At 44.8% G+C, this 25,675-nt stretch overlaps 2 protein-coding genes across 3 annotated transcripts in view; one reads left to right on the top strand and one right to left on the bottom strand.

Moving 5' to 3' along the window:
* Nucleotides 1–20,127, bottom strand: part of eif2ak4 (eukaryotic translation initiation factor 2 alpha kinase 4) — a 128,850-nt gene extending 108,723 nt beyond the window's left edge. For both annotated transcript variants that reach the window (XM_080202975.1, XM_080202977.1), the window contains exons 1-4: nucleotides 19,878–20,127; nucleotides 16,980–17,095; nucleotides 7,884–7,986; nucleotides 1,894–2,067 (exon numbers count right to left, since the gene is read on the bottom strand). In XM_080202975.1, the coding sequence (XP_080059101.1) occupies nucleotides 1,894–2,067; nucleotides 7,884–7,986; nucleotides 16,980–17,095; nucleotides 19,878–19,991 (507 nt within the window). In that variant the 5' untranslated portion in view covers nucleotides 19,992–20,127. The remainder of the gene's footprint in view (nucleotides 1–1,893; nucleotides 2,068–7,883; nucleotides 7,987–16,979; nucleotides 17,096–19,877) is intronic.
* A 50-nt stretch (nucleotides 20,128–20,177) lies between these two features.
* The window catches only part of LOC145352724 (EEF1A lysine methyltransferase 3-like), a 30,750-nt gene continuing 25,252 nt past the window's right edge, over nucleotides 20,178–25,675 (top strand). The window contains exon 1 of the mRNA XM_080202979.1: nucleotides 20,178–20,242. The gene's annotated coding sequence lies outside the window, so the exon portion shown is untranslated. The remainder of the gene's footprint in view (nucleotides 20,243–25,675) is intronic.

The raw sequence follows: 25,675 nt of genomic DNA, 5'->3' as shown, positions 1-25,675 counted from the left end.
AGGTCACAAGGGTTTGTCACCATGAAGAACTCAGTACAATTTCACACTACCTCCACCATTTCAAAACATTCTATCCTACCTTAAACTAAAAGGCATGGTTCAAATGTAACCATCTTATGAAGTCTAGCACTCATAACATCTGTGAGCATAGTGAAATAAAAAGACAGGTCAACACCTGAGATGTGTCCAGTCTGCCACCTGGGAAATCCCCATTTCACCACCTCACAACCTTCCTCTACCTGAGGTACACCCATCCTACAGTAAACACAATTGCAGGTGTTAGTAATGTCTGAAATTATTAAACCCAATGCTAAGGTCAGAGGGTTGTGAAATGACTGACAGGAAGCTGAGATGTTGTACTTAATCGTAAACTGATTTTTAATAGAACAATGTAGGAGGTTAAGATCAGGAATCTGGATAAGAGCAGCACAAATAATTAAAGTGGCAAACAGCCAGAAGCCCAGAATTGTATTTCTGGGAAAGTAGTAGATATCAATGGAAATTCTGTCCTTTGAGCTGGTGCTGGAGAAGTAGAAGGAGGGAAGGGAAGAAATAAACATGGATAAAAGAGTTTGGGATATTAGGGGCAGTTCTCTGGATTTCGAGGGGGGGGGGATGTTTTGAAAGAGGGAGAAGTTCCGGGAACATAACCTTAGTTTTTTGGCAGCGGGGAAGAAGTGGGTATGAAAAACACCCACTATCCATCCTTTACCAGCCATGATCATAATGAATGACAGAGCAGGTTCGAAGAGTCAAATGGCCTCCTCATGCTTCTATTTTCTATACCTATAACTCAACCAAAGCAACATAGAATTTGTTTTCCCAAATAGTTAGTCAATTGGAAACTCTATTCAGTACATAAAATTACAAAACAACAAGTCACTTTGGCTTACCCAGTCCTTGCCACTGTTTGCTCTCCACTTAAACAAATAGTCTAATCATCTTTCCCCTTCATCCGCATTTCCATTAACTTCCCAAACAATCTTAACTTTAATACTGATATAGTTTCAACCTCAACCACTCATCCTGGAAGTGCATTCCATAACTCAAAGCTCCGCAGAATGTTCAGATCAAGAGCTTCAAGTGAAGTCCTCAATGTTTACACATTAAAGTTATCAAGTAATCCATTTAATTTAAAACAATCTCATGATAAATCACCATGCATGGGCCAGTCCTGTTGAAAACAGCCTCAAACCATGAATGGAACTGGATCCAAAACTGGATATTGCACCAGTCACCACAGAACATTCCACCCATAAACAATCATATCTTTGTCTGTTTTAAACACAGAACTCAAGCTGCAATAAGAACACAAGATCATACCAGAAGCGTGAGCTGCGTTCCAAATAATACTAATTTTTGAATATTCTTTTTATTGCCTTGTAAATTTATTAGATGGTAAATTCTGCGACCAACTGACAGCCAAGCTGAACTAAAGAGGAATTCAGCCAGGTTCCTGCCCCTGGCTGCTCTCCAGCAAGTTGGAAAATGAGCAAATATGTGGGTATCAGGTGCAGATATAATCTACCTTGACTGAAATTTGGCACAATGACTGGCAAGTGGCCCTGAAAATTTAAAGTTTCATTATTAGTGTCACAAGTAGGCTTATATTAACACTGCAATTAAGTTACTTTGAAAATCTCATAGTCATCTGTTCAGGTACACAGAGGGAGAATTTAGCATGGCCAATGCACCTAATCAGCACGTCTTTCGGAAGAATGGCCACTTGGGTGAAGGCTACCATGTGCCAATGGAAGCTGCTAACAACGTGAGTCAGCAGAATCAGGAAAGAAAATAAAGCACTGGGCAGGAACTAACGTGCAGTTATCACAGCAATGGAAAAGTACTAAAAGAAGGTTGAGAAGATAAAGAAATAGATCATGCATCACATACCACTTTTTCATCATGTTTCTTTTTCTGTTCTATCCTGCGCTGCTCCTCCTGTGCTAGCCGTTGCTTCTGTTCCTGCTGGTTCTTCAACATTTCCTCGTAGAAGGACTTGGAGGGAGGGATGTTATTTTCACTGAGAAATGTCTGCACATGATCCGCCAAGACGAATATCATCACCTACCACAAGGAATAGGAGAAATAATTCATCCCTCGGGAAGGACATATGAGATGCACCAGCTATTCTGAGAAATACAGCACTTAAAAAAGAATTATGTCCGAACAGGCCAAATGTATCAATGTCCACCAGATGTCTGGTTATGTCCCTTGGCATGCTGAGGTAGCCAACTGTTAAAGGTCTTCAAAATACTCAGCGATTTAAAATACTAATAAAGATTAATTAGAACAGAGTGGATTAACTAAGGAAAAGAATCACAGGCTGCCTAATACATATTTTACAGAGGTACTGTCTACTATAATCATAAGTTAATCGCTGTACAATTACAATTCTGAAAAGTACATTTGCAAATGTTGGGAGCAGGCAAAATAAGATTCATCTCTTCCACGATAAGACAGCAGCTGAGGGAATTTAAATTCAATTAGATAAATATTGAATAAAAAATCTAATCCCTGTAATGGTGACCATGAAATTGCAGGATTGTCATAAAAACTAATCTAGTTCACTACTGTTCTGTTGGGAAAGAAACCTGCCGTCCTCACCCAGTCTAACCTACAAATGACACTAGACCCACAGCAATGTGGTTGACTTCTAAGCACTGACTTAAATGGCCTAAGAAGCCACCCAGTTATATCAATATTTACAAAAACATTGAAGAATAAAGCATCTTATCTACATCTACCCTTTTGCACCCTGTAAGAGCTTCTTAAGTTTCAATGAGATCAGCTTCTCACGATTTGAAGCACTATAGAGTATCAGCACATCATCAACCAAGGCACTAGAATTGACAAAGGCACATTCCTCCTTGTCAAACATCATTCATATTCAGGACCTGTGCCAAAATTAGACAAGCTCTCACACAGGCTCATTTAGCAGAAGTCTGAACTAGTCAAACTCATTGAATCATTTACATTACTGCTAATTCCCAGACTACTCCATCATCATCATCCCTGGGTATGTCCTGTCGCATGAGAAAAAGAGATTCACCAGAGATGGCAGCACAATGGTATACAGTCAAAAGGGAGTGACCATGGGATTCCTTTACATTGACTCCAGATTCCTTATGGCATCAAGTCAAACATCAGGGAGGAAACCTGCTGTTGATTACTATCTACCATCTTCACAAATGAGCACTAATCGACCATGTTGAACACCACTTGGAAGAAGCACTAAGATTAGCAGGGGAAAGAATGTACCCCGAGTGGGGACTTCAATGCCAATCAGCAAGAGTGGCTTAATAGTACCATGATTGGCCAATCTGGCCAAGTCCTGAAGGACATTTCTGTTAGATTGGGCCTGCAGCAGGTGGTGAGAGAACCAACAAGAGGAAAAAGCCTACTTGATCTTATCCTAGCCTGTTGCAGATGAATCTATCCATGATACATTAGCTGAAGCGCACCACACAATCCTTGTTGAAAAACACTTTCCCATCTTCACACTGAAGATGCCCTCCACCATGCTGAGTAGTACTATTACCATTCTAAATGGAACAGGTTCAGAACAGATCTAGCAGTTCAAAACTAGGCAGCCTATGAGCTATCAGCAGGAGTAGAAACATGTTCAACCACAATATGTAAACTCACGGCCCAATATATTCATCACTCTATGAGAGTTCAAAATAAACTAGGAAATTTGCCCCCAAAATGACATCTGTAGCCCAGTAAAAAGTAAAGACAGGGCAACAAATTCAAGAATGTTAGCCCCATCTTCAGCAATGTTCCTCTGATTCACATATGGAGAATTGAAATTGCAGGCACAGGGAGCAGGAAAATAACAGGCAGCTTCATTGGAAGAGCAGTGAGCAAGCGTGGGTGACAGGATCTATGAGGAACTATTTCTCCAATCACAGATCCTGTCTCTCCCCTCTTATTGCTCCAGCTTCTCCAAAATAACCAGGTTCCCTATCTCCTGACCTTGCTGCTCCTCCAGAGATGGCAGATACGATTGGAAGAACATCAAGGTCTGGAGGTAGGGAACCAGTCATTGGAGAAGCTGAAGCGATTGTCTTAGATGACGACCCGCTGGGCTCAAAACAGTCTGCATTTTCTGGGATGTGATCACCATCTTATCTACATCTACCCTTTTGCACCCTTTAAGAACTTCTTAAGTTTCAATGAGTCAAACTGTTAATATCCTCCAGGATTGGGAGGAGATGTGGTGGGGAAAGAACAGAAAAAAAAGATGGAACTGATAAGAAATCCAGAATGGAGGCCAAGTGCAAGCCAAGGGGAACTGTATTAAGAACAGGGGCAGCAACCAGCAGAGAGATGGTCTATCACATCGTGATTGTGTGGTGGTAATGGAGGATGGTGATGGGGACTGGAGAGGCAATGAGAAGAGAGAAGTTTTATTAACTAAGCTGCTTATGCCTGTCAGATTCTGTTTCATTGCATCAAATAGTTAGAATTTTAGTTTAATCTAATTATTATTGTAAATTGCACAAGCCACGTGTTGCAATTACTTTGCAAATAAGTTTTGAATGTAGTATTCACACATGGTTAACATACTATTTTGACCTGATTAATCCTTAGCTTGAGTTTGGGTGAGCTACCATATGTTGTAGCAGCTTTACAGTTGGTATTTATGCTAATTTGTCTATCTAAAGAAGGAAACTCTTAAAAAAAACACAAATACAGAAGTTAATGTTTCTACCTGGCAGCGACACCTAATAAAGCTGTTAGTGAAAACCTCCCACAGATCAAAAGGTAATCATTGAGAGAATCTCAAGAGCCCTGGAAAAAAATATTTGGATCCCACTAAGCTGGTGGCTTTTCCATGCAATTTCTGCCTTTGTGTCTACATGGTAGAGGTTGTTGAGTTTGGAAGACATTGTCAAAAGAGCCTTTCTTTGACTCCTTTGATAATGCCTTCAAAAGAGGTTTTGAAGGTATTCAAAACTTTACCGTCAACCCAGGAGATCAGCTCTGGTTCATTAAGGAGTGTAGAAGAGTGTGCTAGGAGTAGCACCAGCCGTACCTAAATATGAGGTGCCAATCTAATGAAGCTACAATATGGGACTACATTCATGCTAAACAGCATGTTTTAGATAGAACTAAGCGACCCCATAACTAGTAGATCAGATCAAAGCTCTGCAGTCCTGCACATCCCGGATGGTGATAGTCAATTAAGCAACTAATGGGAGGAGGCAGCTTCATAGTCATTCCTATCCTCAATGTTGATGGGGTCCAGCTGATCAGTAAAAAAGTCAAGCCCGAAACAGTTGCAACTATCTTCAGCCAGAAGTCCTGCGATGCTTAGGTTAGAGGGATTAGTGGGTAAGTGCCAAGTGACTGATCCATTGCAGCCTTCTCCTGAGGGCCTGAGCATCACTTCAAGTGATGTCAAGAAATGACTTAGTGCGCTGGCTACAACAAAGGTCATTGGTCTAACAACATCATAACTATAGTGCTGAAGTCTTGTGCTCCAGAATTGGCTGCGTTCTGAGCCAAGCATTCAAGAACAATCACAACACTGGCATCTACCTGACATTGTGGAAAATTGCAAACATATGCCATGTCCACAAAAGACAGAACAAATCCAACTGGACCAGTTAGTGCACCAGTTGCCTTCGTGCAATCATCAGTAAAGCATCAGAAGATGTCAGACAGTGGTTTTATGCCTCACTTACTGAGCAAAACCTGATATCAACTAGTTAGTCTCACACAAAGCACCATGACAAGGGCAGTTGGAAAATACTTAATGAGCACAATTTGACACCTCTGTCTGTCTACAATAAAAGGCACTGACCTGTTATGCAGTCCTGCTGGTTCCTACCCATTGCTGAGGGCGCTTACAATCAAAGGAAGCATGTTTCTTTTGGGTGGAGCGGGAGTTTATTCGAAAAGTAAGGGAGGAGAATTTATACTATACCAGCCTACTAAGGATTTGTTCTGTGCAATACTTTTTGTTTTTCTTTATCCAACACTACCCCTCCTCCCCAGAAAATAACTTGAGACCAGCAAGTTGCCTGTAGGATTGAGCTTTCAGCAGTAGAATAGGTATACTGAGAATCTTACTTTGTGAAATTTTAAATTACAGTATTTATTCTGCAAGTGAGTTTGATCTGATGAATAACAAGATTGAAAATATTCAAGATCATCTTTGCTTGTGGAAGGAATTGTAAGATTGTTCATGATTCAGCATTCTGTTGAAATATATTTTGCATTACAAACATAAGTATCTGAATGGGCTACAGCCCTGCTGTGGAATATGGAAATAGCACCAAAGCTCAGTATGAATTCCACCAGGACCAGTGGGTCCTGACTGCATTACAGCCTTTGTCCAAACATGGACAAATTGAAGTCAGTATAAATCAGGGGAAAATTCTCAACTTGTTGGAATCATATCTAGCACAAAGCTGTGTTTGTTGATTAGACCCTCATCCACTCCAGACACAGTGACGGCAATGTGTGTCATCTACAAAATGCAATGCAGAAACTCACCAAGGCTCCTTTGACAATGCCTTCCAAACTCAACAACCTCTACCATGTAGACACAAAGGCAGAAGTTGCATGGAAAAACCACCAGCTGTAAGTTCCCCTCCTGGGCACACCATCATCCTGATATGGAACTAAATCTCTGTTCCTTTAGAGTTGTTAGATCAAAATACTGGAACTTGCTCCCTAACAGCACTTTGAATGTACCTACACTACATGGACTGTGACAGGCCAAAGCAGCAGCTTATCAACATCTTCTTATGGGACTAGTAATCTTAATTAAGAATGGTTAATAAATGCAGGCCTCATCAGCAACACCCATGTGCCATGAATTGATGAAATATTAACTGGCCTGCTACACCCTGCCTCTCCAATTTGGCCGATTTATGCTACTACAGTTAAGGCAGCAGGGCAGTAACTTTTTCCAGGGACACTTACTTTTAGGGATCTGCTGTTAATATTCGCAGAACAGTGGCTTTGGGCTAGCATTTCCTAATAGTAAAAAGGTTTGACACTCAAAGGTTTAAAAGACAAATGAACACACTACCTAAAACTAGTGGAAGCAGATACGATAGTAACTTTTAAGGGGCGTCTTGACAAATACAGGAAAAGGAATGGAATAGACAAATATGGTCCCCGGCACAAGGTAGGGGGTTTTGGTTCAGACGGGCAGCATGGTCGGTGCAGGCTTGGAAAGTTCAAGAGCCTGTTCCTGTGTTGTAATTTTTTTTGTTCTCTTTGTACATCTCTGAATAGTACTGAAACTGGCACGTACACCAACATTTAACACTGCTTCACTGTTAACAATGAAAGGATAGACTGCTGATAAATTAGAGTGTGCTCACATTCAGCAGCAGTTACATGTTAACACATTTCTGGCCCTTGATGAGCTTCTACACAAGTTAACTCATTCTTGATGACGTAATTCATTGCATCCCAATTTGCTATGCAATGGAGTAGCAGATTGAAGGTTTGCATCAATGGCAAGCTACCACTATGTATACTGAAGCAAAGCCCTTGGGCTCTCAAATAGGACAAAAATACAGGAGAGGGTTCATAAGAAAAAAAAAAGACAATAGGACTAGGGGGCACAGCCTCAAGATAAAAGGGGGGCGGTTTAGAACGGAGTTGAGGAGGAACTTCTTCACTCAAAGGGTGGTGAATCTCTGGAATTCTCTGCCTGTTGAAGTGGTGGAGGCTGCCTCGCTAAATATTTTTAAGACGCGGGTTGATGGGTTTTTGATAGGAGAGGGGATTAAAGGTTATGGGGAGAGGGCAGGAAAGTGGAACTGAGCAGCGACAGATCAGCCATGATCTTATTGAATATAAAAGACAAACCTTATACCATGATAAGTTACGTCAGCCTCTAAGCATTTCCTTACCTCTCCACAATGTTGTTTCGCTAGCTTCACCAGCTCTGCATGCAATTGGTTGCGTTTTTCATTCGACAGGCCTTTCACAGTCTTCAGCTCGATGTTTGGAGGTCTGTGGGAGCGATAGTGAAAGTCAGAATGTTGTATAGCAAACTCACTTCTGCTTTAGCCAGCAACACTGCACTTCACCAACTCACTGCCAGGCATGCCACAAATACATGTTAAAGGAACGTCGCTGCTACTGGGCTTGTCATTTTATAATATTTTTCTCACCAGTTGCATTCCCTTCCCCTTAACCAAACTCATTAATTGTTTGTAGCAGTATGTTCGATGACAGGGCACTCAATACTCTGCTGCTACATTGCTGGAGCAGCTAATCCTCAGATTTGAGCCATTAAACCACTCAATACATTTGACCAAATCCATTTGTGACCAGGCATTCACACACCCTTAACTGCAGCAGGGGAGCTCCATAGAAATTTCTCAGCTCCCATTCTTGTCACCTGAAGAATGGAGCTTCTGGATTAAGCGGGCGTGGGGCAGTTTGAGTGCATCAATTACTTGGTATGTTTGGCTTAGCTTTGCACTAAAAAACCTGCTGATCCATCAGGGGTTGGACTCAATGGGCAACACTGTCAGAAGATGTAAAATGAAAGAAAAATATTAACGATAGAATAAAATACTGGCAGTAATCCTGACTGCCATTAAGATTTAAAAATAGACAGTCATGTTACAGAATTTGGGTATATCACATTCAGTCAAGTCTAGTATTCTTTGAGATGTGAAGGTGGTAACCCATTCCAAACTTTGTTCAAATTACCCAAACTTCCTCACAACCATGACTTGGCCCAACTTCCAAACACAGGCTTTGTGCTTTTCAGATTAGGCAGGGTTAAAATATGGGTGAAACTCAGCGGGGCAAACAGGCAAAGTGGGAAGAAGAATGGCTGAGAGGAGTGTGAAGAAGGGCGAGAGAGATGCAGAATACAGTGAAAGGGAATTGGGCACAGCCAGCATGCTGACCAAGTGGGAAGGCTGCAATAAATGTAGGAACAGAAATAGACCACTCGGTCCCTTGAGCTCATTTTACCATACAGTTAAATCATAGCTGATCTGTTCCTTAAATCCATTTAACCATCTTTGATTTATATCCCTCTACATTCTCAAACAAAAATCTGCCTTTCACCAAAACATTTCGATTGACTATTCAGTCTCTTGGGAAGCAACTTCTGGATTTTCATTATTTCGTGTGAAGAGATGTCTTGGCTCTGACTTTAACATTGTGCCTCATTTTTCTATACTCACCCACTACCTTTTAGAATTTTAAACACTTCAATTAGGTCACTTATCCATCCAGGTCACATAATTTGACCATTTAACTTGATTCCTGGATTATGGTGAATCTACGTTCAGGTGGCACTAATGGAAAACAGCAGACGGCTGAACTGCTCAAAGTTGCAACAGTCTTGTGTAGAGAGAATTCACAAAGTGGTTTGATTGTTGGATAGGTTATTTGGACTGTTTGCGTACATGGTTTGACACACAGCTGCGTTTTTCTAGGATCAAAAAGCGACATTGCTGTGAACGCTTGGCCACCACAAGCCAGTTATCCCTGTGGTAACTTTTCTGACACCTCCTGCTTCAAACCCAAAAGGTCAGAAGGATCGTGAGGCCACACTTTCACGGTCCGTATTCGTACTGAAAATCAAGATCAAGCGAGCTTTTGCCCTTGTGCTCCACAGGAGGTTTCCATCCTCCCTGAGCTCACCTTGGGACACCTGTGTTATGGTGTGACAGGTGTACCGCCCCAGTGGTGTGGAGACAGCATAGGGAGAAATCAGGGAAGGGAACTGCAATTTCTAGCATACCAATGTAAAAGGACCATTAAGATCATTGTTCACTTGTTTATTTATACTTCTTATGGGGAAGAACTCCAATGAGAGGATTGTGGCTCATTATTCCTAACACAAGAGCAACAAATTAAGGCAGAGCTAGATAGATTCTTGATTAATAAGGCAGGAATGAAAGATTATCAGGGGTAGGCAGGAATGTAGAGTGGAGGTTACAATCAGATCAGCTATAATCTTATTAAATGGTGAAACAGGTTTGAGGGGCCGAGTGGCCTACTCCTGCTCCTAGTTCATATGTACATATGTAAATTCTGTGAACAACTGGAACTTGCATCTTTTGCAAACTGCATCTCATCTTGAAGATCGATTAAAGGGAAAACACAACTCCACCCAGAAGGTCCTCTGTTTGTAAAGTGTGTCCAAGCAGCAACTTACTGGAAAGATATTCAGAGGCACATAAAAGTTTTTGGAATGTTTTGGTGTCTTTCTATCTCTGCACCCCTGAAGTATTTGCAGATTAGTGCTTTCCTGGTGATGTGTTATTCTCTGCCTGCTAACATGATGAGAAAACATGGAGGACATTTACCAGAGAATGCTGAACTGTAATTGCATTAACCCATTCACAACACAGGAATTAAGATTTCAATGGGTTCTTAGAAGACTCAGTCTGCTTAAAGATTACGCTTTTTAACTGTGAACATGAAAGGTGTTCAAGGAAAGGAATTAAATTGTCAAATTGTAACAGGTCTCTCTGGACTGGTATCAGATTCCAATTTTCTTCAGAGGAGAACAACTTTATTCAAGATATTACTGCAAACATAACCCCTGCCCTCCCCCCATCAAATTGTCTCCAAAAAACACAAAAGAAAATTGGATGCCCAAGTAATATAATTGCCTTTTATCTCAGAAAAGATTTTGAGGTGGTTGACAGCAAGGGGTATGGAAACCAGTTTCACTTTCCACTAGTTGGACAACTACCTGTAACTGGCTTGTACTACACTAGTGCTTCATTTTGCTTCTGTTTTTCCACCAAGCTTAACTTCTATCAAGGGAGCTCTGTCTATATTCTCCATTATGTACACCAGATACACTGATTGTAGTCATAGTATCCTGACTAAAGTCAGGTTCATGTCTAAATTCAACACAGTAATGTAGTCTATCATTACTTAAACAAAATTAGTTTTATAAATGACAAACGTTACTTAAGTCCATCGCACACCAAAGGTCCCCATAAAAAGTAAAATATTAACTTTGGCAGTGATGCTAGGTGCTATGATGCTTTAAGTTGTAATAATTTCTAACTGTCTCACTGATGCAAAGTCACCTTTGAGATCCTAGATCATAGAACCCTACAGTGCAGAAAGATGCCCTTCAGCCTGCACTGAACACCGAAGTCTGCACCGAACACAATCCCACCCAGGCCCTTCCCCATATCCCTACATATTATACCCACTAGTCCCTCTAACCTCCGCTACCCTGGACACTAAGGAGCAATTTCTTAGCATGGCCAACCTAACCTGCACATCTTTGGACTGTGGGAGGAAACCGGCGTACCCAGAGGAAACCCACGCAGACACAAGGAGAATGTGCAAACTCCACACAGACTGTGACCCGAGCCGAGAATCAAACCCAGGACTCTGGAGCTGTGAAGCAGCAGTGCCAACCACTGTGCTACCATGCCGCCCATTATGAGATAGTCTCACATCACTGGGATTTTGCACAGAGCACAGTTATAGCTGCCATTTTATCTCCTAATTGTATTTAAAGCCAATTTGGTCCCATTATAAGAGCCCCAACTACCATGATTTTGGGCAGGTCGTAGCAGACATGCATCAAAAGTGTAATGCATAACTATGGACAGGGACAGTCAGATGTGCAAAATCAAAATGGCGCATTAGGGAATCTTTGCCCTCATATTCAGATTATGAGACAATTTATCGGATAAGGGAAATGGAATCTCACTGCAGGCGTGCAATACCTCACCCAGGAATGCCCTAAACCCCTCACTTTTACCAACTTGCAAGATAACCAATGTCAATAAAGGCCTGGACGACTCCAACAAAACCTGCCAGGAGCACTTGCACTCAGGTTTTAAATTTAGCTATTTTGTTAAGGGTTTTATGATCTCTCCAACCTTCTAAAGTTATGTGATCACAGTATGATAACTGGTACTTAAATAAAGCCTCAACCAGCTTTGTATTACAGTTTTGATTGTCCCTATTATTTATGATGTGACCTAAGACATTTCTTTCCCTTGTTCACTCGTTCACAGACTGAATCATAAAACAGTTTTCATTTTCTTCAGAATTCCACGACACGGTGAAGCCTTCCATTGTTTGCTGGAGCAGACGAGTGAAGGAGCAGAGAGACAGATAAGAAATTACCTGTTAAAAACCTGTTTAAATAAGTTTAAATCGCTTTTGTAGTAAGAACTTACTTTGTAGAACTGTTTAAATCATTTAAAAGCATTTTTGCGGGCTTTTTGTATCTACCGCTTTAAGAATTCTAAGGGAGTGGATAGCAGGGAGTTGTGGGGTAGCAGGCTTTAAAACAGCGCCAGGTTTAAAAGGAGGCCTGGTGTAGACAGCGGGCAGCGTCGGAGCAGGCAGCGGAGTGAGAGGGAAGCAGAGTGAGCTGCTAGGGCTTAGGAGCAAAAGGGCTAGGGAGAAAAAGGGCCAGGTAAGTTCGTGTTGAAATTTTCAACAGTACTGCAGTGAATAATGGAGGGGCATGTGATGTGTTGTTTCTGTATGATGTGGGAGCTGGTGGACCTCAGGGTCCTTCCCAGTGACCACGTCTGCAGTAAGTGCAGGTTGCTGAAGGAGCTCCAGCTCAAGGTAGATGAGCTGGCCTCTGAGCTACAGACACTGAGGCTCATCAGGGGGACAGAGGGTGCCATTGTCAATGGGGTGCAAGTGACATCCACCCCCCCTAGACTGGCTAACTCTAAGGGTCAGGAACAAGAGGGGGCTGCTGAGCGGAGGAAGGAGGGTGGGGAGAGGAGGAAGGAGGGTGGGGAGCGGATGCGTCAGCCTCTCAATCTGCACAACAGGTTTGAGGTTCTTGCTTCCAGTCTGGACGAGAACGAGGGAGGTGAGGTTGGTGAGCAAACTGCACACGGTACAGTGATGCAGACGCAGGACATAGGCAAAGAGAAGGTGAAAAGGAACGTAGTAGTAATTGGGGATAGTGGTGTTAAGGGTATTGACACTGTCCTTTGTCACAATGACAAAGTGCACAGAAGGGTGTGTTGTCTGGCTGGTGCTCGGGTCCGGGATGTCACATCTGGGCTGCAGAGGAACCTGGAGTGGGAGGGTGAGAATCTGGTCGTTGTGGTACATGTGGGTGCCAACGACGTAGGCAAAATGCAAACTGAGGATCTGGGGAGGGAGTATGAAAAGCTGGGAATGGAATTAAAAAGTAGAACCGACGAGGTGGTTATCTCTGGGCTACTGCCTGAACCGAGTGCAGACGGGCGTAAGGTTGATAAGATTAAGGAAGTGAATGGGTGGCTCAGGGATGGTGAGGGAGGAATGGGTTTGAATTTATGGGGCATTGGCACCAGTATTGGGGTAGGTGGGACCTGTTCGGGTGGGATGGGGTTGGTCTGAACTGTGCTGGGACCAGAGTCCTGGCGAATCGTGTAAATAGGACTGTAGACAGGGCTTTAAACTAATTGGAGGGGGAGGGTGCGAGGGTAGGTGACATTACGGGGTCTAAAGTTAAGGACAGGGTACAGGTAAGGGAAGAGACCAAGGATATCCCAATAATAAAGGGAGTAGGGGGCGTGAGTATGGTTGGTGGCGTTCTGGCAAATAGGGTCCAGGTGAAGGCTGGGATGAAGGCACTTTATCTGAATGCACGAGCATTCGGAATAAAGTGGATGAGCTGGTGGCACAGATCAGCACATGGATATGATCTGGTGGCCATTACAGAGACGTGGCTGCAAGGTGACGGGGACTGGGAGCTGAATGTCCAGGGGTATCAAGTGTTTAGGAAGGATAGGCGGGAGGAAAAAGCCGGGGGGCATAGCTCTGCTGATTAAGGATAGCATCAGGGTGGTAGCAAGGGATGATATAGGAACCAAAGAGCAGAAAGTGGAATCGTTGTGGGTGGAGATTAGGAACAGCAAAGGGAGGAAGACGCTGGTGGGTATCGTCTATAGGCCCCCGAATAAGGATCTGGAGGTGGGGCGGGCTGTTAACGCGCAAATAAGTGCGGCGTGCAGGAATGGAACGGCGATAATTATGGGGGATTTCAATCTACATATTGATTGGTCGACCCATGTTGGACGCGGTGGGCTCGAGGAGGAGTTCTTGGAATGCTGCCGGGATAGTTTCCTTGAACAGTGTGTGTTGGAGCCGACGAGGGAGCGAGCTATCTTGGATCTGGTGTTATGTTATGAGGCGGGTAGAATTAGGGACCTTGTGGTGAAAGATCCTCTTAGGGAGAGTGATCATTGTATGGTGGAGTTTCTGGTGCAGATGGAGGAGGAGAAAGTGGGTTCCCGGACACGCGTCCTTTGTTTGAACAGAGGGGAGTACGGTAGGATGAGAGAAGAATTGGCGAATTTTGACTCGGGGAGCGCGTTGGAAGGTAGGTCTGCTGAGGAACAGTGCAGGATCTTTAAGGAGATCTTTCTTGGTGTTCAGCAGAAATTTATTCCAATGGTTAAAAAGGACCGTAGGAGGAGGGGTAATAAGCCATGGATAACGAAGGAGGTGAAGGAAAGTGTTAAATTAAAAGCGGAGGCATTTAGAGTAGCTAAGAGTAGTGGGCGAGAAGAGGATTGGGAGAGGTTTAAATGTCAACAAAGAATGACAAAGAAGCTGATAAAGAAGGGTAGGAGAAACTATGAAGCTGGGCTCGCGCTTAATATAAAAAAGGATAGCAAGAGTTTTTATAAATATATAAAAAGGAAGAGGCTGGCTAGGGTGAACATTGGACCCTTAGAGGATGAGAGGGGGGACTTAGTGGTAGAGGATGGGGAAATGGCTGAGGTCTTGAATAACTTTTTTGTTTTGGTCTTCACGGAGGAGGACGTGAATAATTTGCCGGGTGTTAGCGATGGAAAGGTGGTAGTACTGGAGGGTTTCAATGACATTATTGTTACTAGAGAGGCGGTGCTCGACAGACTGGAGGGACTGATTGTGGACAAGTCCCCAGGACCGGATGGAATGCATCCGAGGGTTCTGAAAGAAATGGCGGAGGTGATAGTGGATGCCTTGGTGGTTATTTTCCAAACGTCGCTGGATTCCGGGGAAGTGCCGGAAGATTGGAAAACGGCTAATGTTACGCCGTTGTTTAAGAAGGGTGGCAGGCAAAAGGCAGGGAATTATAGGCCGGTTAGTTTAACGTCTGTTGTAGGTAAAATGTTAGAATCCGTCATCAAGGAGGAAATAGCGAGGCAGCTTGAGGGGAATTGCTTGATAGAGCAGACGCAGCACGGTTTCGTTAAGGGGAAGTCGTGTCTGACAAATTTATTGGCGTTCTATGAGGATGTGTCTAGGGCGGTGGATAGAGGAGAGCCGGTGGATGTGGTCTTTCTGGATTTTCAGAAGGCATTTGACAAGGTACCTCACAAGAGGTTATTGCAGAAGGTAAGGGGGCATGGATTTGGGGGTAGCGTGTTAGCGTGGATAGAGGATTGGTTGTCAAATAGGAGGCAGAGAGTGGGGGTTAATGGGTGCTATTCGGATTGGTGGTTGGTGACTAGTGGAGTGCTTCAGGGGTCAGTGCTGGGGCCTCAGCTATTTACCATTTATATAGATGATCTAGAGAAGGGAACCGAGTGTATGGTGTCAAAATTTGCTGATGACACCAAGATTGGTGGAACGGCAAATTGCGCGGAGGGTGTGGAGAGTCTGCAGAAGGATCTAGAAAGGCTGGGCGAATGGGCCAGGAACTGGCAACTGGAATTTAATGTTGGCAAGTGAGAGGTGGTCCACTTTGGTAGGAAGAATGGTAGGAAGGACTATTACTTACGTGGAGAAAAACTGCAGCAGGCGACGGTGCAGAGGGACCTCAGGGTCCTTGTGCATGAGTCGCAAAAACCCAACCTGCAGGTGCAGCAGGTGGTCAGGAAGGCTAATGGGATGCTGGCCTTCATAGCGAGGGGGATTGAATATAAAAGAAGGGAGGTCTTGCTGCAGCTGTATAGGGCACTGGTGAGGCCGCAGCTGGAGTACTGTGTGCAGTTTTGGTCGCCACACTTACGCAAGGATATTTTGGCCTTGGAGGGAGTGCAGAGGAGGTTTACTAGGCTGATACCGATGTTAAGGGGGTTCAGCTATGAGGAGAGGCTGAATAAACTAGGCTTGTACTCGTTAGAGTTTAAAAGATTGAGGGGAGATCTCATTGAGACATATATGATGATGAATGGGATGGATAGGATAGAGGTGGAGAGACTCTTCCCGCTCAGAAAGGACAGTAGGACTAGGGGGCACAGCCTCAAGATAAAGGGGGGGCGGTTTAGAACGGAGTTGAGGAGGAACTTCTTCACTCAAAGGGTGGTGAATCTCTGGAATTCTCTGCCCGTTAAAGTGGTGGAGGCTGCCTCGCTAAATATTTTTAAGACGCAGGTTGATGGGTTTTTGATAAGCGAGGGGATTAAGGGTTATGGGGAGAGGGCGGGAATGTGGAACTGAGCCACGACAGATCAGCCATGATCTTATTGAATGGCGGGGCAGGCTCGAAGGGCTAGATGGCCTACTCCTGCTCCTATTTCTTATGTTCTTATTCTAGAGAAGATATTATCGTACCAGTCCCATTTCTGGCAGTTAAAATCTCCAGCTAGTATAGTCGATTCCTTACTAATAAATCTATTTATCCCACCCCACATTTTGATAAAAGCTTTTGTCCAGCCTGCTGTGTGTATATCATATCCCAAGTAACAGCTTACCTCTGTTAACATCTTCTATCTGTTGCCATTAATGCGGAGCTGTCTACCAGACATCACATGGGCCCCTCTGACCTTATTTGTCAAATTTCTTTCATTAATGTAAGCTCCTTGATTTTTATGTTTCCCATTTACACTATTAACCTTTTTATTTGATTTTTTCCCCCATCACTGAAATTAGACTCAGCAAACTTCCTTTAGCTAACAGCTTTTTTCTAATTGCATCTCAGAGTCATCAATCCCCAGATAGCCTCACTGATAAACAACTTGCTGTGCATCTAACAGCAAGTGCAAAGATAGGTGTAGTGACTCAGTGGCAATAGTAAAGGTCTGGCAAAGAGAAGATCAGGTACTCACACATCAGGATAATTGGATGGGCAAGTAACATGTAAATCCACTGCAACATGGCTATCTTCAATGTTGATCAATCCCTGAGGGTGCAGCTTAATACAGATTTCTGGGGGACGCTTTACCTGGAACAGAAACACTGATTCAAATTGATGAGATCAGCACTACAAGCAAAAAGGAAAAACACTTTTTCAGATAAGTCAACAGGTCCACTGCAGAAGGCAAGGATAGCACTGAGCACTAATTGAAATAACATTCTGAGCTGCAGAATGACAAATGAGATCATGGTACTAGTTACTTAAACATAAATGGATTTCAGATAGATCCAAGAGGAAAGTGAATACCAGACTAGAGGCAAAACACAAGCTAGTGATAACTGCATTGCTATCATTCTTGCCTCTGAGTCGGAAAGTTCTGGATTCAAAACCCACTCCAGGGACTCGAACACCTAATTCTAGGCTGACATTGTAGCCTAGTACTCTGTATTCCATTGCCAGAGGTGCCAAGTTTCTGATGAGATTTAATATTGGGTCACTACCTGTTTGACCACGTGGATGAAAAATATGCCATAGCACCTTTCGAGAGGAAAAGATTCTCAACCATAAAAATATAGATTGGTCATTTGTATTTGCTTTGAGGAAATCTATCTGTGTATAATTTGGCTGCCAGGTTTGTCCACAAAACTTCAGTACTAATTCATTAGCTATGAAGCATTTTTGACGTATCGTAATATTAAAGTTTTTGTTTAAATATAAATTCTTTCTTAAACTAAATTGTTTCCAAAATTCCACAGCAAGTGTCATTCACTGGGATATGGTTTTCACGGTAGCACAATGGTTAGCACTGCTGCTTCACAGTTCCAGAGACCCAGGTTCGATTCTGGCTTGGGTCACTGTCTGTGTGGAGATTGCACATTCTCCTCATGTCTGCATGGGTTTCCTCCGTGTGCTCCGGTTTCCTCCCACAGTCCAAAGATGTGTGGGTTAGGTTGATTGGCCACGCTAAATTGACCGTAGATCCATAGGTTAGGGAGGATTAGTGGGTAAAATATGTATGGATTGGGGGTAGGGCCTGGGTGGGGTTGTGGTCAGTGCAGACTCAATGGGCCAAATGGCCTCTTTCTGTGCTGTGGGGTTTCTATGATTTATCACACTGAGATTCTCTCCCCTGTGCTACTGGACAAGGAATTCCGGAATTCTGACCCAGCAACAATGAAGGAGCGAGCAATATGTTTTGATTTATTATTGTCACATGTATTAGTAAACAGTGAAAAGTATTGTTTCTCGCTCTCTATCCAGGCAAAGCATACCATACACAGAAGGAAAAGAAAGAGTGGTGAATGTATAGAGAAAGATCAACTTAATGCAAGGTAGGTCCATTCAAAAGTCTGATGGCAGCAGGGAAAAAGCTGTTCTTGAGTCGGTTGGTACGTGATCTCAAACTTTTGTATCGTTTTCCCGATGGAAGAAAGTGAAAAAGAATATGTCCGGGGTGCTAAGCCCCTTGATTATGCTGGCTGCTTTTCCAAGGTAGCGGGAAATGCAGACAGTGTCAATGCATTGAGGCTAGTTTGAGTGATGGACTGGGTCTTCATTCATGAACCTTTGTAGTTTCTTGCAGTCTTGGGCAGAGTAGGAGTCATACTAAGCTGTGATACAACCAAAAAGAATGCTTTATGGTGCATCTATAGAAGTTCGTGAGAGTTGTAGCAGACATGCCAAATTTGCTTAGTCTCCTGAGAAAGTAGAGGCTTTCTTGACTGTAATGTCCCAATGGGGAGATCAGCATCTGGACACCTAAAAACTTGAAGCTACTTTCTAAATTTGCCCCCATTGACGTAGACAGGGACATGCCCTCCATTATGCTTCTAAAGTCACTGACTATCATCTTTGTTTTGTTGACATTGAGGAGAGATTATTTCATTGCACCAGTTCACCAGATTCTGTGGGGGCGATTTTCCTATCCTGACGCGCTAATTTTTTTAGCAGGTTGGGCTGGGAAAATCGTGTGTGGGCCGATTTGTAGGATTCACGCACGCGTTCCTGATGCACTCACATCTCCGAGCACCGGATATCTGGCGCAGTCGGGACCATGCTGGGAACAAGTTGGAACAGCAATAAGTTATTTTAATGTAATTTAAATATCATTATCGGGGCCAGGACTGAATTCTTTGGGCCCGAAAGCATCTCCCATCCTGCCAGTACAATTTCACTCCGGCAGCATTTAGGGTTGCTCGCCACTTTCAGGGAACCAGTGGGAGACCCCACTGGAATGAGAGGAGCAGCAATCAGGGAGTGCCCCCGGGCACAGGCATCCTGACAGTGCCAGCCTGTGCCCCTGACATTGCCCAAGTCCCAAGGGGCAAAGTGCCCAAGTCCAGGGGGCACCCTGGCACTGCACACCAGGTAGGGGAGAGTGCCAAGGGGACAAGGCCTAGGGAGCAATCAGTGGCGGCGGGGGAGAGATGTTACCCCAGGTAACGAGAGGAAGCTGGGGATGTGGGTCAGCAGCAGTTACCCAGGTTACAGAGTTGGCAGCGATTGCTCCAGGTTACGGGATGGCAGCAGTTACCCCGGGTTACAGAAATGGTGGCAGTTACCATGGGTTACCACGATGACAGCAGTTGCCCCAGGATACCGGGATGGCAGTGGTTACGAATCCACCTCCCTCTCTCCCTTCCCAATGAAACCCCACATTCCACCAAACCCCCATCCTTACCCCCACTCCCTCCACACACCCCCACCCCTCTCAATCACGACCCACTGTCTGTCCCCTGGTCCCCATTTGCCCCTTCACCCTCCCCTTGTCCACCTCTCTACCCCACCCCGCCGTCACGTTCCTCCGGCAGGCCTCCCCTTTTCCTCTTATTTATATCCCTCCCCGTACCCTGTCCCCTCCCCTCCTCACCTTCCACGGGTCTTGGTCCCGCAGGTCCCTGAAGTCTTTGCCGTAGATCGAGTTCAGGGCCTGAACCTCTGTCTCTTGTTGCTCCGAGTGAGATTCCTGCTCGGAGCCGCTCATGGTCGGAGCTGGGGCCGCTATGGGAGCGGGGGAGTGAGCCGAGCTCCCCGCCAGCCGCAGCTCCCAGCCTGCAGCCTCCAGCCGCCTCTCCACATCATCCAGGTGAGGCCCCGAGCCGGGCCTCCGACTTCACCCGGAACCGCAACCGCAGCCCGAGCAGGACGTCCGGGTCACCAACGGCTGCCTGTAACCCGGGGTAACCGCTGCCGTCCCGGTAATCCGGGTTAAAAAATGTTCAGAGTTAGTCACAAGTAAGGTTTACGTTAGCACTGCAATGAAATTACTGTCACACTCCAGCGCCTTTTCGGGTCAATGCACCTAACCAGCGCATCTTTCAGAATGTGGGAGGAAACCCACGCAGACACGGGGAGAACGTGCAGTCTCCACAAGACAGTGACCCAAGCCGGGAATCGAACCCGGGTCCTTGGCACTGCGCAGCAGCAGTGCTAACCAGTGTGCTACTGTGCCAAAGACAAGGGCAACAGATGCAGGGGAATATCATCATCTGCAAGTTTCTCTCCAAGGCACACACTATCCTGACTTAGTACTAAATTGCTGTTCCTTCACTGTCACTGCATCAAAATCCTGGAACTCCCCTAGTTGTCACACTCTGGCACCTGTTAGAGTTAGTGCACCTAACCAGCACATCTTTCAGAATGTGGGAGGAAACCGGAGGAAGCGCATGCAGACACGGGGAGAACGTGTAAACTCCACACAGGCAGTGACCCAAGCCGGGAATCAAACCCAGGTCCTTGGCGCTGTGAGGCAACAGGCTTGGAAGGGAACTTGCAGGTGGTGGTGTTCCCATGTATCTGCTGCCCTTGTCCTTCTAGATGGAAGCGGTTATGGTTTGGAAGATGCTGTCTAAGGAGGCTTAGTGAGTTCCTGAAGTGCAATTTGTAGATAATACAAACTGCTGCTACTGAGCATCGCTGCTGGAGGGAGTGGATGTTTATAGATGTGTGCCAATCACGCAGGCTGCTCTGTCCTGGATGGTATCGAACTTCTTGAGTGTTGTTGGAGCTGCACCCATTCAGGCAAATGGGGAGTATTCCATCACACTCCTGACTTGTGCCTTATAGATGGTGGATAGGCTTTAGGGAATCAGGAGGTGAGTAACTTGCCGCAGTATTCCTAACCTCTGACCTACTCTTGTAGCCACTGTGTTTATGTGGTGAGGCCAGTTGAGTTTTTGGTCAATGGACCCAAGGATGTTGGCAGGTAACACCATTGAATATCAAGGGGCAGTGGTTGGAGTGTCTCTTATTGATGATGGTCATTGTCTGGCATCTGTGTGGCGTGAATGTTATTTGCCACCTCTCAAGTCAAGCTTGGATATTGTCCATAGAAACCACTACAGTGCAGAAAGAGGCCATTCGGCCCATCATGTCTGCACCAACAACAAGCCCTATCCCTACATATTTATACGCTAATCCCTCTAACCTACACATCTCAGGACACTAAGGGGCAACTTAGCTTCACCAATCAACCTAACCCGCACATCTTTGGACTGTGGGAGGAAACCCACGCAGACACAGGGAGAATGTGCAAACTCCACACAGATAGTGTCCCAAGCCGGGAATCAAACCGAGGTCCCTGGAGCTGTGAAGCAGCAGTGCTAACCACTGTGCTACTGTGCCACCCCAGGTCTTTTGCATTTGAGTATGGACTGCTTTAGGGTCTGAGCAGTCATCATAGAATCATTATAGAACCCTATAGTGCAGAAAGAGGCCATTCAGCCCATTGAGTCTGCACCAACCACAATCCCACCAAGGCCCTACCCCCATATCCCTACATATTTTACCTGCTAATCCCTGTAACCTACGCATCTCAGGACACTAAGGGGCAATTTTAGCATGGCCAATCAACCTAACCCGCACGTCTTTGGACTGTGGGAGGAAACTGGAGCACCTGGACGAAACCCACGCAGACATGAGAAGAATGTGCAAACTCCACACAGACAATGACCTGAGCCTGGAATCGAACCCAGGTCCCTCGAGCTGTGAAACAGCAGTGCTAACCACTGTGCTACCATGCCACCCAAGTCATGAATGGTTCTGAACATTATGCAATCATTGGCAAACATCCCCACTTCTGACCTTATGATGGAGGGAAGATCATTGATGAAGCAGCTGAAGATTATTGGGCTTACGATGCTACCCTGAGGGACTCCTGTGGAGATGTCCTGGAGCTGAGATGACTGACCCTCCACAACTATAATCATTTTCCTATGTACCAGGTATGACTCCAACCTGCGGAGTCTTTACTCCCTGATACCCTTTGATTCCAGTTTTGCTAGGGCTCCTTGATGCCATATTTGATCAAATGCAGCCTTGATGTCAAGGACAGTCACTCTCATCTCACCTCTGCAATTCAGCTCTTTCGTCCATGTTTGAACCAAGACTATAATGAAATCAGGAGCTGACTGATCCTGGCAAAACCAAAACTGGGCGTCATTGAGCAAGTTATTGCTGAACAGGTGCAGCTTGATAGCACTGTCAATGACTCCTTCCATCCTTTTACTGATGATTGAGAGTCGACTGATTGGGCAGTAATTGGCTGCGTTGGATTTGTCCTGCTTCTTGTGTACAGGGCATATCTGGGTAATTTTCCACATTGTTGGGTAGATGCCAATGTTGTAACTGTATTGAAAGAGCTATGCTAGGGGAACGGAAAGTTCTGGAGCACAAGTCTTTAGCGCTATTGCCAGAATGTTATCAAGGCCCATTACCTTAGCAGTATCCAGTGCCTCCAACTGTTTCTTGATTTCACGTGGAGTGAATCAAATTGTCTCATATTTTACTGTGGCCTGTTAACAATTATCTGTTGCTGGCTTGTTGCTACTTTAAAATACTTGTGGTTAGTTTACAATGTAAGTTGCATACTTTTGCAGCAGTTTTCAAACACAAAAATGCTTATTTTTAGATCATGTGTGAGTACAAAATGGCGGCTTGACCTTGTTAGCCTACTGCAGAATATATATGTTGTAAAAGCCTTTAAAAATTGTCGAGCAAACTAAATCCTTTTAAAATGAAATTCAAGCCATCTTACACTGCTCATCTCATCTCGAATGAAACCCTCACCTATGCTTTTGTTGAAGAAATGCCTTAATTTAAAATTTTTATCTTTGTGTTCAACTCCTGTCAATTTCTTGACTTTTCTTATTTCTGTTAACTCTTCCAGTCCTACAATCCTCTGAGATATCTGGGCTCCTCTAAATCTGGCTCTACACATCACTGATTTTAATTACTCCATCATTGGCCTTCAGCTTTCTAGGTCCTAAGCTCAGGAATTCCTGCTCAAAATCTCTCCATCCCTTCCATCCCCTTTAAGACACTCTTTAAAGCCACCTCTTTGACCACGTTATTAATCGCCTGTGCTTATATCTCCATGATGTGGGTATGCCGGCGTTGGACTGGCGTAAACACAGTAAAAAGCCTGACAACACCAGGTTTTAGTCCAACCGATTTATTTGATAATAGACTCACAAGCTTTCGGGTTAGTCCCTTCGTCAGGTGAATGGAGAGTTCTGGCCTCAGACAGAGCATATAAAGCACAGGCAGTTTACAGATTACTGATTAGAATGCGAATCCTTACACCTAACCTGCTGTTCAAGACCTGAAGTGGCTGATAATGTGAGTGGAAGGAGCACTGATCACAGGTTACAGAGATGTGTATTGTCTCCAGACAGTACAGTAAGTGAGGTTTTGCAAACCCAGGCAAGTCACGGGGGTTATGGATAGTGCAACATGAACCCAAGATCCTTGTTGAGACCGTCCTCATGTGTGCGGAACTTGGCTATCAGTCTCTGTTCAGCGACTCTGCGCTGTCGTGTGTCGTGAAGGCCACCTTGGAGAATGCTTACCCGAAGGTCAGAGGCTGAATGCCCGTGACCACTGAAGTGTTCGCCAACAGGAAGGGAACAGTCTTGCCTGGTGATTGTCGAGCGATGTTCATTCATCCGTTGTCGTAGCGTCTGCATGGTCTCCCCAATGTACCATGCTTCGGGGCATCCTTTCTTGCAACGTATCAGGTAGACAATGTTGGCCGAGTTGCAAGAGTATTTACCATGTACCTGGTGGATGGTATTCTCACGTGTGATGATGGTATCCATGTCGATGATCCGGCATGTCTTGCAGAGGTTGCTGTGACAGGGTTGTGTGGAATTGTGGTCACTGTTCTCCTGAAGACTGGGTAGTTTGTTGCGAACAATGGTCTGTTTGAGGTTGTGTGGTTGTCTGAAGGCAAGAAGTGGGGGTGTGGGGATAGCCCTGGCGAGATGTTCGTCTTCATCAATGATATGCCACAGCAACCTCTGCAAGACATGCCGGATCATCGACATGGATACCATCATCACACGTGAGAATACCATCCACCAGGTACATGGTAAATACTCTTGCAACTCGGCCAACATTGTCTACCTGATACGTTGCAAGAAAGGATGTCCCGAAGCATGGTACATTGGGGAGACCATGCAGACGCTACGACAACGGATGAATGAACATCGCTCGACAATCACCAGGCAAGACTGTTCCCTTCCTGTTGGCGAACACTTCAGTGGTCACGGGCATTCAGCCTCTGACCTTCGGGTAAGCATTCTCCAAGGCGGCCTTCACGACACACGACAGTGCAGAGTCGCTGAACAGAGACTGATAGCCAAGTTCCGCACACATGAGGACGGTCTCAACAGGGATCTTGGGTTCATGTCGCACTATCTGTAACCCCCGTGACTTGCCTGGGTTTGCAAAACCTCACTTACTGTACTGTCTGGAGACAATACACATCTCTGTAACCTGTGATCAGTGCTCCTTCCACTCACATTGTCAGCCACTTCAGGTCTTGAACAGCAGGTTAGGTGTAAGGATTCGCATTCTAATCAGTAATCTGTAAACTGTCTGTGCTTCATATGCTCTGTCTGAGGCCAGAACTCTCCATTCACCTGACGAAGGGACTAACCCGAAAGCTTGTGAGTCTATTATCAAATAAATCGGTTGGACTAAAACCTGGTGTTGTCAGACTTTTTACTTATATCTCCATACATGGTTCTGTATCACACTTTATTTGATGACACAAAATTCCTATAAAGTGGCTGCAGCTTGAGAGGTGAAAAGCTGCTGAGCTTCTAATGAGCAGGTGGCCAAGAAATGAAGTAGCTGTGCAAAAGTCCTTATCGTTCTCATCTTCCCTCTCCTGGACAGCTGGGTGTTTACAGGAGAGCCGAAAGGAAGATCAGTGTCACCTTTGAATCCTGAATCTATCCTGTCCACCAACTTCTGAGATCCATTAGAGAGATTCATACCCAGAGATTGCATTGCAATCATCTGAGCTTGTAGCAATGTCTCGGCTACAATTTCACGGTGATGGTCAGAGACAAGAGAAACATACCAGACAGATTGGCAACATATTTTGTAGTTGCTCATGTGCCTCACTTATCCTCCTCATCATTGCTGGTCAAAGAATAGAATTACTACATTTCAGGAAGAGGCCATCCAGCCCATCGAGTCTGCACCAACTCTCTGACAAAGCATCCCACCCAGGCCCTCTTATTTGCTCTATCCCTATAATCCTGCACATTTATTATGGTTAATCAATATAACCTTTTAACTAAGGGGCAATTTAGCATGGCCAATCCGCCAAACGTGAACATTTTTGGGACAGTGGGAGGAACCCAGAGCACCCGAAGG

The sequence above is a fragment of the Carcharhinus amblyrhynchos genome, chromosome 14 (genome assembly GCF_965287045.1).
Source record: "Carcharhinus amblyrhynchos chromosome 14, sCarAmb.v2.hapA, whole genome shotgun sequence".
NCBI lineage: Eukaryota > Metazoa > Chordata > Chondrichthyes > Carcharhiniformes > Carcharhinidae > Carcharhinus > Carcharhinus amblyrhynchos.
Note: the sequence above shows the minus strand (reverse complement) of the source record. Positions and strands in the feature narration are given on the sequence as shown.